This window comes from Tiliqua scincoides, chromosome 4, assembly GCF_035046505.1.
Source record: "Tiliqua scincoides isolate rTilSci1 chromosome 4, rTilSci1.hap2, whole genome shotgun sequence".
Classification (NCBI taxonomy): Eukaryota; Metazoa; Chordata; class Lepidosauria; order Squamata; family Scincidae; genus Tiliqua; species Tiliqua scincoides.
Window position 1 is genome coordinate 132,001,788 of NC_089824.1, and position 16,250 is coordinate 132,018,037.

The 16,250-nt window shown below is 41.8% G+C and overlaps 1 protein-coding gene across 1 annotated transcript in view; it reads left to right on the forward strand.

Annotated features, from left to right (window-relative positions):
• The first annotated feature begins 2,420 nt into the window (after window positions 1-2,420).
• The window catches only part of ABCD3 (ATP binding cassette subfamily D member 3), a 56,446-nt gene continuing 42,616 nt past the window's right edge, over window positions 2,421-16,250 (forward strand). The window contains exons 1-3 of the mRNA XM_066625548.1: window positions 2,421-2,657; window positions 13,122-13,155; window positions 14,242-14,340. Of these exons, the coding sequence (XP_066481645.1) occupies window positions 2,512-2,657; window positions 13,122-13,155; window positions 14,242-14,340 (279 nt within the window). The 5' untranslated portion in view covers window positions 2,421-2,511. The remainder of the gene's footprint in view (window positions 2,658-13,121; window positions 13,156-14,241; window positions 14,341-16,250) is intronic.

Consider the following 16,250-nt stretch of genomic DNA (forward strand, 5'->3'; position numbering starts at 1 on the left):
TTCCAATGCCGGTACAGTCGTGTTTGTTTGTTTCCTTACCTCGGGGCTGCAATGCAGCTGCACCAGTGCTGGAAAGTTGGATAGGACTGGGCCCTCAGTAACCTTTGAGAATGTCAACAGGCATGTGAATAGAGGCTATCAAGCTGACATAGCGCATTTGTACTTTCAAAAAGCTTCTGACAAACTTTCTCACCAAATGCTCTTCAGTAAATTTAGAAGTTATAACATAAGAGGACATGCTTTTTATGTCTTGGTAACTGCTTAAAGAACAAAATAAGTAGGAATAAAAGGGCAATTTTCATAGTGGAGGGAAGTAAGAAGCAGGGACCTCAAAGAATCTGTACTGGGACCTGTGTTTTTTAACTTGTTCATAAATCAGATGATTTATGTCAGGGGTTAGAATCAAGGTGACCAAGTTTGCAGATGATGCCAAACTAGTCAGAGTGGTTAAAACCAAAGAAGATTATGAAGAGTTCCAAAATATGTCTCCAAACTAAACAACGAAATGGTAGATGCAATTCAATGTCAAAAAGTGTAAGGTGATGGACACTGGAATAAAAATCTCAACATCATATATACTCCTGAAGGGATCTGAGCTGTCAGCAATAAACCAGGAAATAGATATTGAGGTTTTGGTGGACAGCTTAATGCAGATGTTAACTCAGTGTGTAGCAGCAGCACGGAAGGCAAATTCCATGCTAGGGGTCATTGAGAAAAGTACTGAGACCCCTAGTACGGCCCAATCATATCCCTCACATATATCATGGGAACAAGTGTCCTGGTGACATAAACAGCTGTACAACTGTTGCAAACCCAAAAGGGCTGATGAATGTGGAAGGCTGCAGGTGGCTGGGTTTGCAGTATCAGGGACCAGGGCTGCCTGCTGGTGCAGGTAGGATGGTGCAAGTCAGGGGGCAGGCGGGGAGGAGTGAAACGAGGCAGGGTGGGCAGAATGAGGAAGGAGATGGGGTCAGGGAGGAGAATGGCTCAGGAAGGGGGCTGGTTTGGCAGCAGTACCTGCCAAATCCTAACCCCCTTCCTGGGTTTGAGCTGCCTTCATGGGTCATTATGAACTTGCTTGATTCTAAGTAGACATGCTTATCATTACGCTGCACCACACTCCTGATGCAGCAGAATAATCTACCCGGGGGGGGGGGGCTGCTTGTTCAGAGTGACCAGATGTCATAACCACAAAAGAGGACAAAGCACCCCAATATGTAGGACATCCAAGAAAAATGTAGGGCATAACAAAATAAAAGCTAAAAACATTCGTATATTGATTTCATGTGGTTAATTTAAGCACTCTTATTGAAAGGAAAGAAGGGTTCCCTGTCATTACTTATCCTTGGGGTGTCACTGCTTTCACAACACTTTTGTGGCAGACTATAAGTGGGGTGGTTTGCTATTGCTTTCTCAAGAAACACTCTATTACTTATTAATAAATTAGAACTATATTACGTATATAATACATATACAAGAAGGCTATGTGCTGTCTGCTAACAGGGAAAAGAGGACATTTAAGTCCTTTTCCAGGACATGAGGCTAAGAAAGAAGACATGCCCTGGAAAAACAGGACATCTGGTCAGATTGTGTTTGTTGCATCTTGGCATGTGTTCCTGCTCTGTTGTAATCATACATAGGTAAATGAACCTTCATTGGCATGATTATACAAAGGCTACACAAAATCCACATCAACCCACCTCTGTTGTAGCAATAAAAGAACCACAGGAGTATGCCTTAGCTATCAGAAATCTGGGCACCACTGCAGTACAGGGCAAGCCTACCCATGCAAGTAAGCCCTAGGGGAGTGGTTCTCAAACTTTTTAGCACCAGGACCCATTTTTTAGAATGACAATCTTTCAGGACCCACCGAAAGTGATGTCATTAGCCAGAAGTGAAAGCCACTTTCACACAGCCACACAGGAAAATTTTTTAACACCTACCATACCCCAAAATCAAATCTAATAAATTAACAGCCCAATCTTATCCACACTTTCCCGGGAGTAAGCCCCATTAACTTTAGTGGGACTTACTCCTGAGTAGACTCCTGGGCTGCTAGTAAGTAAACTAAAAGTTTACAAGAAGCATTTGAAATTTTTAAAATAAAGAACGCTCCTCACCCAGTTGCTGACCTATTTTAACAAAGATACTAAAAATATAATATATACTTTGAAGTGACATGGACGGGGACCCACCTGAAGTTGGCTGGCGACCCACCTAGTGGGTCCCGACCCACAGTTTGAGAAGCACTGCAGGGAAAGCCACTTGCTCCTAAGCAAAGAGTGGTGCGAGGCTCCCGGCTGCCGCTTCCCCCTCCTTCTGCCCAGGGCGGTCCCGCTCCTTCCCCGCCCGGCGCGAGGAGGAGCCTCGGAGGGCGGCGTGGGGCGCAGGGGAAGAGGCAGGGCTCGGGCTCGGGCTGCTCTCCTCCTCCTGCGCCGAGGGAGGCCGCCGCCTTTTTCCCGGCGTCCCTCGCGGTGCGGCGAGAGCCCGTTCTCCGGCTGTGCCGCTGCCATGGCCGTCTACAGCAAGTTCCTGACCCCGCGCTACTCCACCGCGGCCGGTGTCGGCGCCGGCGCCGGCGCTGCCGCCTGCGCGCTGCTCTGCCTGCTCGGCAAGCGGAGGAGGGCGGCAGCAGCAGCAGCAGCGGCCCTCCGCGGGTGAGGCTGGCGAGGCCGGCGCAGAGCTGGCGGGGAGGCTGGAGGCTGGGCAGAGCTTGGGAGCGTTGACTGGGGAGTCAGCCGTTGGCTGCCACGGGCGACCGGGAGGGCGGCGGAGTCGAGAGCGCCCCCTCCCTCGGGTGGTCAAGGCGGGGGGGCACAAGCGAGCCTGCAGGGAGCCCTCTCTCAGCCACGCTTTCCTGGGAGTAAGCCCCACTGGCCATAGTGGCACTTGCTTCCGAGTAGGCACTTCCCCGGGAGTAAGTCCCATTGACTTTGATGGGCTTACTTCTGAGTAGACAGGCTTGGGCTTGGGCTCTGAGGCTGCAGCCCTGTCCACACTTTCCTGGGAGTGTGACTACAGTTGGACTTGCTTCTGAGTAGGCAGGCATAGGATTGTACTGCTAGGGTTTCCGTAGCCTCGGTATAAAAGTGGCATATATTGAGCAAGAAACAAGTCAGACCTTTGGCCCCTGTGCAACCATGCCTGTTCTTAACCTTTTTGGCGCACTGACCTGACCGAGGTGCTGGCGTAATGGTTAAGGTGCACACCACTAGTTTTTTGACAATTGGCAAGGCACAGACCACTGATAGCATTGGGCTCACATCCTCCCACTCTTCCCCCAAACTCCCATGGCACACCTGCATATTGTTCACACCACACCACAATGTGCTGCAGCACAGTGGTTGAAAATCGCTGAAGGGCTTGGGTACAGGGTGACCAGGCATCCTCTTTTTCCTGAACATGTCCTGGAAAAGAACTTAAATGTCCTTCTTTTCCCTGTGAATGGGACCCTGCAGGCAGTGCATAGCCTTCTTTTAATTAATAAATTATATGCAATTAATTACATGTAATATGTTTTAAAACTTAATAAGTGATATAGTGTTTATATTAACCACATGAAATAAATAGACCAGTGTTTTCAGCTTTTATTTTGTCATGTTCTACATTTTTCTTGGATGTCCTACATTTGGAGTGCCTTGTCCTCTTTTTTGGTTATGACATCTGGTCACCCTGCTTGGGTAGAAAAGCTTTCTGCACTCTGCTTCCCAAGGGTCTTTTTGCTGGAGATACTGGGATTAAACCTGGAACCTTCAACATGTAAAGCATATGCTCTTCTGCTGAGCTGTAGCCCCACTCCTTTTATTTTGCCAGTATGCCTTTAACACCTGCAGAACAGGTGGGAATTCATTGGGTGGACTTTTCTTACATTTATGTGTTTTATGTACTGTATTTATAGTCAGTTTTCCCTTTAGAAAGCTCAGAGCAGCTTACATGGAACTCTTATTAAAGTTCATTCTGGCATTACTTGTGCAATCAGATGTTCCTAGCTTGCCCTCATTGTTTAAACAACCTGTTAAGGCTATTTAAGGCCTTGTTCACAGTGCCAACAACCCTGTAAGTTAAGCCATTTGGGAGGGGCTGGGACTGAGCAATACTTCCATCCCTAAGATAACTTAGTGAACACATGTTAAGCAAGGTGTAGTAGTTGAGAAGGTGTTGTGGGCTGAACTTTCATGCAGCTGTTGCACGTGCAGAAAACTACTTAAATAATAATAATAATAATAATAATTAAAGTGGGTAACCTTACAGTTCTGTTGGGAAGCTCTGTAGCCTTGCTTGTTTTTTGGGGGTAACACCTCCTTTTGCTGGGTGATGTCAAAGCTTGCTCCAAAGACTGCCTTTCGTAAAGCTGATTTTACTAGTTCAGGGAGTTCTGCCATAATGTTAGTACACCAAGGCTGCAATCCTATTTACATTTATCTGGGAGTAAGTTCTATTAAAGTTAATTTGGCTTGCAATGTAAGACTTGTGGCACATTAGTGTGTTAATAAAGAAGTGTATGTTGTCTTAAAGTTATGGACAGTTTGTGATTAGCTTTCATTATATAAAAAGAGAGGCAGTTTCCTTGTCTATCTTCATCTAAGTTGTGTTGAAAAAGTTTTCCAAAGAAAATATCCCTGGCCTTCTGTGAGGCACAGGAAATTTTGTGTATTAAGTGTGCAGTTCTTTTGCCTGTATGCCTTTTAACACCTGAAGAACAGATGACCCTGTTCCGATGTAGTAGTTTGTGGTTCCACAAGTCTTGCAAGTTCAGATAATATCCATGTAGAACTGAAAGGCAGGGTGGGGGAACTTGTTCATCTTGGCTGGACCGGGAGAGTGTTGTAAGAATGGATGATTGGTTTTCATCTTTGAAGGATGGTTGGGCAGAAATGTTTGTCAACTTCACAACCTAGATAAATTTAAATTAATATTTACATACAATTGATAAGTTATACTATAAGAAACTGGGGTGCTTAGAAAGGCTTTACTCTGAGCCAGCAACCCCTCCCTTCACCCAGAGCAAAGTGATTATCTTTCTCTCATGTGCTCAGGGGGAAGGGAGGGATTGCTTACAGCTATTCTAAGAGCCTGGAGAGAGAATGATTGATGGAATGTCTGCTGGCTGCCCTCTCTCTAGCATTAAGGAGACTATTGTTAAATGACTGTTGTTTGTTCCTTGGGTCTGGGTCTGAGTTCACTTCTATTGCAAAGTGTCATGTACACAAATGACTGTTCCCAAACAAATTAGGCACTGTATGTACAAGGAGGATAGAATAAGGAGTGAGTGAACGTGAGATAAAGTACTTTTATGAAATGGCTTTCTCAACATATTTTACGCTAGAGTGCCAGGTCACTGGGCATCTGGCAAGTGGATTTGTGTATGCCTGCTGTTGGGAATATTTTGTTGGCTATGATTACAATATTTTGCCATTTATTTATAGAAGGCAAAACTTAATTTGACAGAGTTTGATGTTGGTATTGCTTCATGAAATAAGTGTTAAAATGGTGAGGCAAGCTTTTGCCCTTTGTCCTCATCAAATGAATGATGGATGGTTATTGAATAAAGGTTGTAATGTTGCTACAATACTTGAGTCATACAGTTGCCACTTAACTCTAAAGGTGTTAGGAAACCAGCTGAGGGCCAACACTCTGAGAAACAATGTTGTGATAGTGTTACATATGAAAGTTGGAGAAGGCATACTTGACATAATGCCTCTTCCAATATCTGTGTATGTTTTCTTAGGAAACCTCAGCTGACACTTGAGTATCATGGCATTAAAAAAGAAAATACATTTGATAGGCCATATCTCTTTCTCCCACAAAAACATAAGAATCTTCCTGGATGAAACCAAAGGTCCATCTAATCCAGTGACATATTCCCAACATAGCTTCTTCTTCTTCATTTGGACCAGCAGCTGGATTTTTAGGCACAATCAGCCATGAAAAGTATGCCTGCTCTTTATCCTTTTTACAGCCTCTACCGAGTATCATGAGACTTGAATAACACAGAGGACTTAGAACATAACTTTGCACAAAGGCCTACTGTTTGTTACTGTAGCTTAATGTTGCATAAATGTGTGATGCTCTAATTGCAAAGGTTGTATTGTGCAGTGAAACAACAAAATACAGAGACTGATATGGTGGTGATAGTGGCAGAGAAAGAGCTAATGAGATAATAGGATTGAATATAATTTGGGTTCCTATCCTTGTTTATCACTGTGCTTCAAGGCAGCTATAAAAAACAACTTAAAACATTTAAAGCAGTTAAAATATGAGAACAGGGGGAAGCAAAGCAACAGAACTTTAAAAAAAACCATGCAACACCTCATCCATAGTAGCACCTCCTTATACATCAAAGGTTAACAGGAACAGGTGAGGCTTTATTTATAAAAGCCAGGAGAGGAGAAGAAGCACACAAATTCTCTGTAGAAGGACACTGTCCTGGTGAGGGCTTCAATGTTTGATTGATTGATCAGTTATTCTGTTTAAAAACATTTGCTTTAATAAAAATGTGCCCTCAAGTTAATATTTCAGATATGTTCATGTTTGTAAAAACTGCATGTGGTGCATGCAAGTTTAGAGTGGCATTTCCCCCATGCAAGAGAAAAGGGGAAATCTCTGTGAAGAGGGTATCTGCTGTAGTATGCGTTTTCATCATCTAAAAACAACGGGTTTAGGTCGGAACTAGTGTTTTTTCTTACATGCAGTAAATTTCAGTATTTTCAATGGGGTGTTCTCCCAAGTTACTGTGCATAGGATTTCAGCCTTGCATCAACTAAAGCTCTTCCAATTAATAGTCAAAATTTGTTTAATTTGGTATTAGTCCATGGGTTGGAGCCACAGATTTCTTTCTACCAGTTGAAGGGGAACATCTGAATCCAATCCTGTGGATGTTAGCACGTCATTTTCTGAGCTCCTTTTAGAAAATGTTAGAGAAGCATCACAAGAGCATCATAGCAGCTGGTAAAATTTGGAGTGCTCAACAAAGGCAGAATGTCTCTGTACATACTTTGTGTGAACAAGTGCATGCAATATATGAATACTGTACTTAAATCTGCACACTCATTTGCCTTCAGACCTAAAACATTCCTCTAAGGTAAAAGGTGACGCATTACTTTATTACATTACCTTTGCACTTTGATTCCTGCAATCAGTATATCATGTGAGTAGAAAAAAAATGTGGGAAAGCAGCCAATTGTGTACATAAGTTTTGGCTACTATAATGAATAAATTATACTCTCACTACTATTAATGAACAATATGTAATTAACAGTGATGAGAACATGAAATAGTTCTTCTTGGATAGTGTGTTTCTATAAATGCAGCAAATTATAAGTACAGCAGTGTTTCCCATGCTGTTAAACACATGTTACTTGAGCATCAGAATTCTCTACATGCTCACCAACTGTTCTGCGACCTGTTACCTGGTTTGCATTCTGTGTACATTTATGAAGGCAGTAAGCTGATTACTCTCTTCTTTGGCACAATATCAATAGAAAAAAGGCTGAAAGGTATTGCACTATTGACAGGGCATTTTAAATATAGTTTAAAGATAAATAAAACTTGCCCTATAAATTTTAAAGGAGTGATAAACCCATAGGAAAATGAAACAGAGTGAAAATCTAACTTTCCACTGATAGTTAAATATTGGATGTTCTGAATAACTCTCATGTATGTGATTTTCTAATCATTTTCCACTGCATTTTACCTTATGCAGAGGTGTAGTGCTGCATTTCAAAGAATTGAACTCAGTGGTGGAATTTTTATTCTGGTTGTAAAGAAACTAAATGCCTGTGCTACATGATCATGATCAAATGGCGGTTTAGGTTCACCTGTAGTAGCATTCCCAGTTGTGGCATACCCAGTGATTCAGGTTCTACTGGAATGATTAACTTCATGTGTAACTTGAAGTGAAGCTCTCTTTCAAATTGGTTGCTCAGCCAAATTTCAGCTTCAATAGAGGAGCCATAATTCCTGCAGGCAAGAGGACTGTAAAGCAAAGTCGCATGAATCAGTTTAATCCTAGAGCTGTGAGAAATTCTGAACCAAGCCTGCAGGTCTTTCAACACAATGCTGTTCATAAGTTAACATGGGACTGTACACTTCCCCACTACCCCCACATGTATTGTCAAAGTTCTTTCTTGATCAGGAAGGTAGTGTAATGCAAACACCAAGTTCAGCTCACAGACTCAAGTTCCTGTTTAATGACAATGTAACTAAGGCCCAAATCCTAACCAACTTTTCAGCACTGGCATAACTGTGCCAATGGGATGTGTGCTGCATCCTGCGGTTGGGTGGCACTCATGGGGGCCTCCTCAAAGTAAGGGAACATTTGTTCCCTTACCTCAGAGCTGCATTGTCCTTATGTTGGTGCTAGAAAGTGGATTAGGATTGGCCCCTAAGTGATAGAGTAAAAACTATGATTAAAGTATTATCCAATAGTCATTTGGGCCACCCAACACTGTACTAATTGCTGATTCTATATATAGTTTTTCTTTGTTTTCAGCTATTGGATCAAGTGTCAGTGATAACTATGACATTAGAAATGTTTAACTTTGGCAGGATTGGCCAAAGGACTGTTGTTCACAGAAGCATGTTGGCATGCTTGGTGAGCTCCAGTTTCTAAACTTGATTTGGCATTAATCAAGATGTCTGACTACTTTACAGTAATGGCCCCCTTAGCTTTTAAAAGATATATGGTTGAGGAGAAGGTATCCATGAAAATGATATGCCAGTTCAGAGGTAACATGGAACCATAACTTATTGACATATGGTTTGTTAAACAATCTAGTCATGGCTTAACACACTATCACCAATTCTGACACTGATGCTGGTTTCTTTTGGTCCTTCTCCCAGTTCTCTGAACTAGCCAATGCAGTCCTGACCTTAGCTTTCCCTGGCTGTTGTGTCATCACCGTCACTGTTCCCATTGTTTCTAGATTAAAGGGGTGGGTAAACCATCATTCACAAACACAATTTAACTGTTTTTTATTCATATTATTAATAAATATGTAGGTACTACTTTTTGTTGAAAGTGTTGTTCACAGAGTGGTTTACATAGAAATAAATTTACTGGTTTACATAGAAATAGATCATTCCTTGTCCCCACAGTGCTCACACTTTAAAAAAAAATACAGAAGCAACACCAGGAAAAGATGCCATGTTCCGGTGAGGAGGGACAGTTGTTCTCCCCTTGCTAAATATAAGAGGACACCAGGTCCTCTTATAGGTTTCTCTTTAAAAGGCACCAAGAGCACCAGGTCCTTTTTAAAAGGTGTCCCTTTGCCCAGTTTAGCAGGGGTATACGTTCTTACCCACTTCTGATCTTGCACTAAAAGAGGTTTAACACATCCCAAGCCCCTTGGAGAAAGGGCAGTATAAAAATGTGAAAAAGAAATAAAATATCTTTCTTTATAAGCTACATTTATATAAGCTACGCTTATTTATTCATGAGATGACTTTGATTTGTCACATTTGTATGGAGAGGTGGCTGAGCAGAGATCCTACCCATTTTAAAGCAAGGGGAAGGTGTATGAGTAAATACTGTTGCTAGGCAGACTAAAGGGACAGAGCTGTTTGAAGATAGTAACAATGAGAGAAGCTGGAAGCCCAGAGCATGCCCTTGTTGACATTTCCATAAATGCCAGTGTCACACTATTGAGCCCCTGAAACAAGTCAGGTTTGAATCGGGATTCTCAGTTCAGAAGCCAGTTGAAACCACAGTTAAAATAAACTCCAGTAAACAAATCATCTTCATACCATGGTTTAATCCTGGTTTGTTCATGTAAACTAAACCACAGTTAGGTGACCACAGCTTTGTGTGTTGTCTAAACCGAGCCAAGCTCTTTTCAAGGCATTGAAAAACATTCTGTTTTTCCTCTCGCCAAAACAAGAGGTTGTATCAACCCCAAATTTTTTCCTGCTATTTTCTATCTTGTGTGTTTCATCTATTAAGCATCTATATCCTCATTAAAAATTTATAGAGCAAGAACATTACAATTCTGAAATATTCTTTCAGCAGTTGTAAAATGTTTTTAAAATTAGACACTACAGACCATTGAACTGTATTGAAAATTAACTGCTTTTCCTCCTTTCAGCTGGAAAAATTGTTATAAGGACTTTATTGTTTCATATAGCAGTATTTCTAACACTGTATGAAGACTAGTATAGTTGGCCTTCCTTATCTGTAAGTTTGGCATCTGTGGATTTGAACCACTGTGGATACCTCCCCATGCCTCAGAATGCTTCCTGGCTGTGACCAGAAGTCATTCCAAACAGGAATTCGCTTTTGATTGCTTCTTGGATGTATTTTAAGGGGCTAGAAAGCCAATGGAGTGGGCTGTGGGGCCAGTGCAACCTCTGGAGGGCCAGGTGCAACCTCAGAATGAGGTATTGCAGCATAGCGACCCTGCCCTCGCTATCTGGGACTCCAGCACCCACAGATTTTGGTATCTGCACGGGGTTCAGAAACAATCCCTTGTGAATACTGAGGAGCCACTGTACAGCAATTTGATTGCAAAACTCAGTAAAGTTGTTCTTTTGTTTTTGCTTTTAAAAGCCAGCCTCCTTTTAGAAGAATTGCTATCAGGACTAACCATAGGATTTGAAATTGTTTATTTTACAAAAGTAGCATGAAATGCTGTAAAACCACTTCAGGATTTTAATGTTTTTGAAATAAGAACAGTGGTCTAAACCAGTGGTTCTCACACATTTATCACTGGGACACACTTTTTAGAATGACAGTCTGTCAGGATTCACTGGAAGTGATGTCATGACTGGAAGTGACATCATCAAGCAGGAAAATTTTTAACAGTCCTAGGCTGCAATCCTGCCCACACTTACCCAGGAGTAAGTCCCATTGACTATCATTGTTAAAAGAATATACATAGTAGCTTGTTAAAAGTACAGGTCTGTAACATTTCCCCAAATGCAGTCACATACCATGGTAGCATCAAGTCTAATATATTCAGAATAAAATATTGAAGTGAATGGGGACCCACCTGAGATTGGCTTGCGGCCCACCTAGTGGGTCCTGACCCACAGTTTGAGAAACACTGATCTAAACAAATGAGATGGTCAGGGTAGAAAAGAACATGAAAAATGTAAGGGCTAGCAAGTCTCTTGGTTATTTTTCTGGGCAGGAAAATAATAATTTGACTTTTTGCTCCTTGCAGAAAGAAATGATTGCTATAAAATTCTCCTGGATTTTGATGAAAGCCAATGTGACCATTCTGTCTGCTCCTTCCTCTGCAGACACATACACACATGCCCCCAAATATTTTGAAAATGAGGCTTTGGTGACTAGCTGGAATAAAATGGCACTTAGTGTAGGGAGTTGTAGCAGGAATGGGCAACTGTTTGTATAAAGGAAATTGGACTTCAAGCCAGTATCGTGCGATTTTGGGTTCAAAAGGCTCATAACTACAGGTAGGTCCCCTTTATCCACAGATTCGTGACCCACGGATTTGACCCACTGCGAGTCCTGAAGCCATAGCTGAGGACCCACTGAGTCTCCCAGACATAACTAGATTCTTATTCCAGTCATATCCAGGAGACTTTCTGAGGCCTGCAGAGTCTGTGTGCAGTCTCTTCTGGGCCTCAGAAAGCCCCCTGGAGCTATTTAAAGGGCACTTACGGTTTTTGGTCAAAACCGGAAGTGCTCATTAAACACCTCTGGGGGCCTTTCTGAGGCCCAGGGAGGCCACACGTATTAGGGAATAGATTGATGCTTGGCTAAAAAGCCAAGAGGATATTTGTAGGGTCTTTTTACCAATCACAGGCAGTGCCTCGGCATCTGTAGGAGTTCTGTTCCTGGAACCCCTACGAATGTCAAAACACAGATAATGAAATCTGTGGGTTAGGGCCTTCATACCTCTGAGCACTGTGTTCTGGAGCAGTTCTGGGTTCTGTTCAGTTCTGGAGCACTCCAGAACTGTGCCTCAGGAAGCCCACCAGAAATGTTCAAAGAGCACTTATGGTTTTTGGATAATTTAATTATGTGCAGGTGTTGGCATCTATGTGAGTTCTTGGAACAGTATCCCCGTGGATGCCACCGCACCATCTGTAATTGATAAAAGACCCTACAAATATCCCCTTGGCTTTTTAGCCAAGCATCAATCTGTTCTTTAATACCTCCCAACTCTAATCACACATCCTCTGCCTCCCAAACACTGCTTCCCCCCTCCTGTTCATATGTCAAACTGACTCCAAAGCAAACTCCCCATGCACAAACCCACAGTTAAGTAAGTTGTGATCCATGATTAATTCTGGTGAATATATACAGGTGTGCACCACTTCAGGATGCAATTAGGTCATTAAGCGAACATTCACTCCAATCTATTGCCTTGGTTGTGTAAACAGACACTCCCTGCCAGACACTAGCTGGCTGGACAGGCTACTGGAGATACATAGATTGCCTCTTCTTTGCATAAAGAGCCTCTCTGTTGTGTAAACAGACACTCTGCTGCAGACAATGGGAGATGTTATTGCCTCATTAATAGCATCTTTATTGTGCTTTGAACACTGTCATATATGGAATCCTTTGTTAAGCGAATGGTTGTTAATCAGCATATGTCTGAACTTCTGTTGTTCAGTAACATTGGGATGGTTTTTAATTTTAATGTGGTGGCTGAAGGGTAATATCCATTTATTCAGTAGCTGGATTCAGATCTGGTTCAAATCCTTGCTCAACCATGAACCTTTCTGGGTGAACTTGGGCCAGTCACTATCCCTTGGCCTCATCTTCCTCACACAATTGTTTTGAAGGAGAGAAGGAACTATGTAGCTCCTTGGAGGAAGGATGGTTAAAAATGTGAATAAATAAATTTGTTGGGTCCAGTTGCATAGGCAGGAAATGTCATCTTACTAAAGTTCATGATTTTGGGTGAGAAACTTTAAATAGTTGATTTTGGCAATTTTGTTATGACTAAATATAAATCAGAAGGAAAACAAACTGTGTACAGTTTGTCACACTGCTTTCACATTCCCAAAGTGCTATATTTTATTATTGCTCTAGCTAGAGAAACAGTTTCAAGGTTTTTACTTTTGTTACCTTTTGGAAGAGCTTTCTGTCAAGATCAAGAAAGTAATCAAGTTATTAGAAATATAAAACTGAAACAAGTCTTCTCCCCTTGCAGAAAGAAAAGTGGAAAAACATTATCCAGCAATGAGGTGAGTCTTATTGCACAGTGTATAGTTAAGTGCACAGTGTATATATGCAGATAAGATAGTTGTTAAAATCAATAATTTGAAACCGTCTTGAAATGTAGTAGCATGTTCAGTACAGTAAACATTGTGTTGGAAGAGGGATGATTCCCCAGATTTATTTGGGGGATGGGGAGCAATACAGTACTTGAAGATGATGTAGCTACTTTTATAGAATAGTAGCTGCTAGATACTTCCTGCTAACACCTTTTCTGTAGCTTTTGAAAATGGAGATAACTCTGCTGGGTTTGAAAAAGTTTGATGAAAAACACTAAAGAAAGAAAGATTCTAGACCAGTTTGTATGGAAAACAGCTTTGAAATTGTGCCAGTGTTTGGCATGAGCATGGTGCTTTTCCATTTCACAGCATTAAAAACACATTAGACAGCATCTGTGCTGCTTGTCTGTCCATGTTTAGTGATAGCATTTTCTTAGTATCATTTAGCAACTTTTGGAGTTTAGAAATAATAGGAAGTACAAGTGTGTTGGGTTTTTTAAAACCCAAGTCTCCTATTACTATTGAAGTGTCTTGAAAATTAGGTAAGTACTGGTTTGGGAAAGGAATTGTTAGTCATTATGTTCAGCTACATTGTCAAGTGTAAGCCACTCTCTGATCAGCATTTATTTGCAAATAGACATCCATGCTTTATATGTTAAGTGACAGGATGGTTTATTGATAAGCAGAGCCACTGCGTGGAAGGGCTATTGCTTCAAATGAAGCCTTTTCTTGCTAGGACTTCCTTGAGCAGTTGTTGACCAGCATCTTGTGGCACTGGCAACCTGGACTTTCCGGCATCTAACCAGAAATATGCCCTGAAAACTGAAGTGAGACTATAAAAATATGGTATATGACAAAATGTTGGATACTGCATGTAACACACATTGGAAAAATTAAACTTTGTATACTGTCTGTCCTACAGTGATTCACAGATCATGTAGAATAATTCATCTCGGTGAATGTAAACTTGTATAAATGGCACTTAGTCTGTTGCCTAAAATAATTCTCTAATACAAAAGGGCAAAATAATATCTTCTGTAATCTTGTCCTGTGCAGAAAGAAGTCAAGAAAGAAAAAGCTGCAGTAGACAGAGTTTTCCTTGCAAGAATATGTCAAATTCTGAGAGTATTGGTCCCTAGAACATTTTGTAAAGAGGTAAGTACTAATGAAGAGCTATCAACCTTTCTAATTATGTTGCTCTTAGCTGTCATTACAGTTTTGAAAATCTAGACCAGGGGTGCCCAAACCCCGGCCCTGGGGCCACTTGTGGCCCTCAAGGACTCCCAATCCGGTCCACGGAAATCCTCAGTGTCCAATGAGCCACTGGCCCTCTGGAGACTTGCTGGAGCCCACGCTGGCCCAACGCAACTGCTCTTTGTGTGAAGGCCAACGGTTTGACCTCATGTATGAGCTGTGGGAAGAGGGCTCTGTCATGAATATGTAACGCATTGGAATGTTTAACACCTCAATAGACAGAGGCGCCTGATCAAGTGGAATGAAATGCAGCTATGGATCTCCAGTTGGGAGGGGTAAAGAACTATGCGGGGCTAGCAACCAGGCCAACTTTAAGAAGGTTCTCTCCTCAAAAGTTTCTGATTGGACAGTCTAAATAAGTATGAAGTCACCTCAGTGCTATTAGCATGAGAAGTATAATAATAAGGCCCAAGGGGTGTGTCCGTTTCCTTCTTGAACAGCGTTTTTGGGTGCAACATCCTGCACGCTTGTGAGCTCCAATTGTCCACCATGGGCACTTGGCCTCACAGGTGGCCTGGAGCTAAAAGATCTACAAGAGAAGCTGACCCAGGTGAGAGATAGGGATTAATAGAGACAGCCAGCTAGCTTTATTATTTGATTGCTGATATGTTTCCTAGATGTTTATGCCTCTAGCATTTGCTGCCTTACTGTAACTTTATGTAACTGTATGTACTTAATAAATTAAAATCTCTTTTACTAAGTTGTTTCATTGCCTGTTGGGGACAAAGGTTCAGAATCCTGCCTAGCCGTTCAGCAAGCTACCAAGTGCTCATTGAGGTCTAGTACATAAGAACATAAGAACAGCCCCACTGGATCAGGCCATAGGCCCATCTAGTCCAGCTTCCTGTATCTCACAGCGGCCCACCAAATAATTAAAATTTAGTAACTTGAGGACTGAAGCTTTAATTGGAGAAAGAGCTCAGTGCCTACAAGGGATAGAGTTAAGCCTAGAGGGTCTCAGTGTCCCTGGACTGAGGCACTGGCACATACAGGGTGGTGGCAGTACTACTGAACAGGGGGGCCTTGAGGGCTTTAGGGTTCGAGAACCCTGAGCACCCCAAACCCCCCTAAGTTTGCAACAGGCTACCTCCACTGCTTGCTGTTTCATGTCTGTGCTGCAGCAGTGGCATCAAAGGAAAGACTGGCCTTGCTTTGTGCAAGGCCTTTTATAGGCATTGAGTTACTGCAAAACCCTCATTCATTCATATAGCCACGAGTTATTTGATTTTTCTCTATAAACCGCTTTGTGAACTTTTTGTTGAAAAGCGGTATATAAATACTGTTAATAATAATAACAATATAAGTTCCATCTCTAATAAATTCATTTGTATAAATTTAAATTTGAAATGTAAATTAACTTTTTTTGCTGGCCCCCAGCACAGCATCAGAGAGATGATGTAGCCCTCCTGCCAAAAAGTTTGGACACCCCTGAAGACATTTGACACTGTTTATATCATAGTGTTCTGTGCCACATTTTCCAATGATACAGTTTAGCATTATCAGTGTTGGGTTAAGAATTCAAAATAGTAGGTTGGATCCTAACATGGACGAGTGGCACAAAGCTCACGCACCCGCCTATAAGTCGATCTCACAGATAAGACGAGGGCAGGTTTTGAGCCCAAAATCATGGAATTTGCTATGACCCTCGGATAAGTCGGGGGTTTAACTTAGGGAGATGTCTGATTATAATTTTGTCTGATTTTACCCGAGGCCAGATCCTGAAAAATAACCTTCCAGTAATTGTTACCTAAGAACTGTACAGTCACTAATTTATTAAAAACACAGTATATATACATAGTATGTATACATCT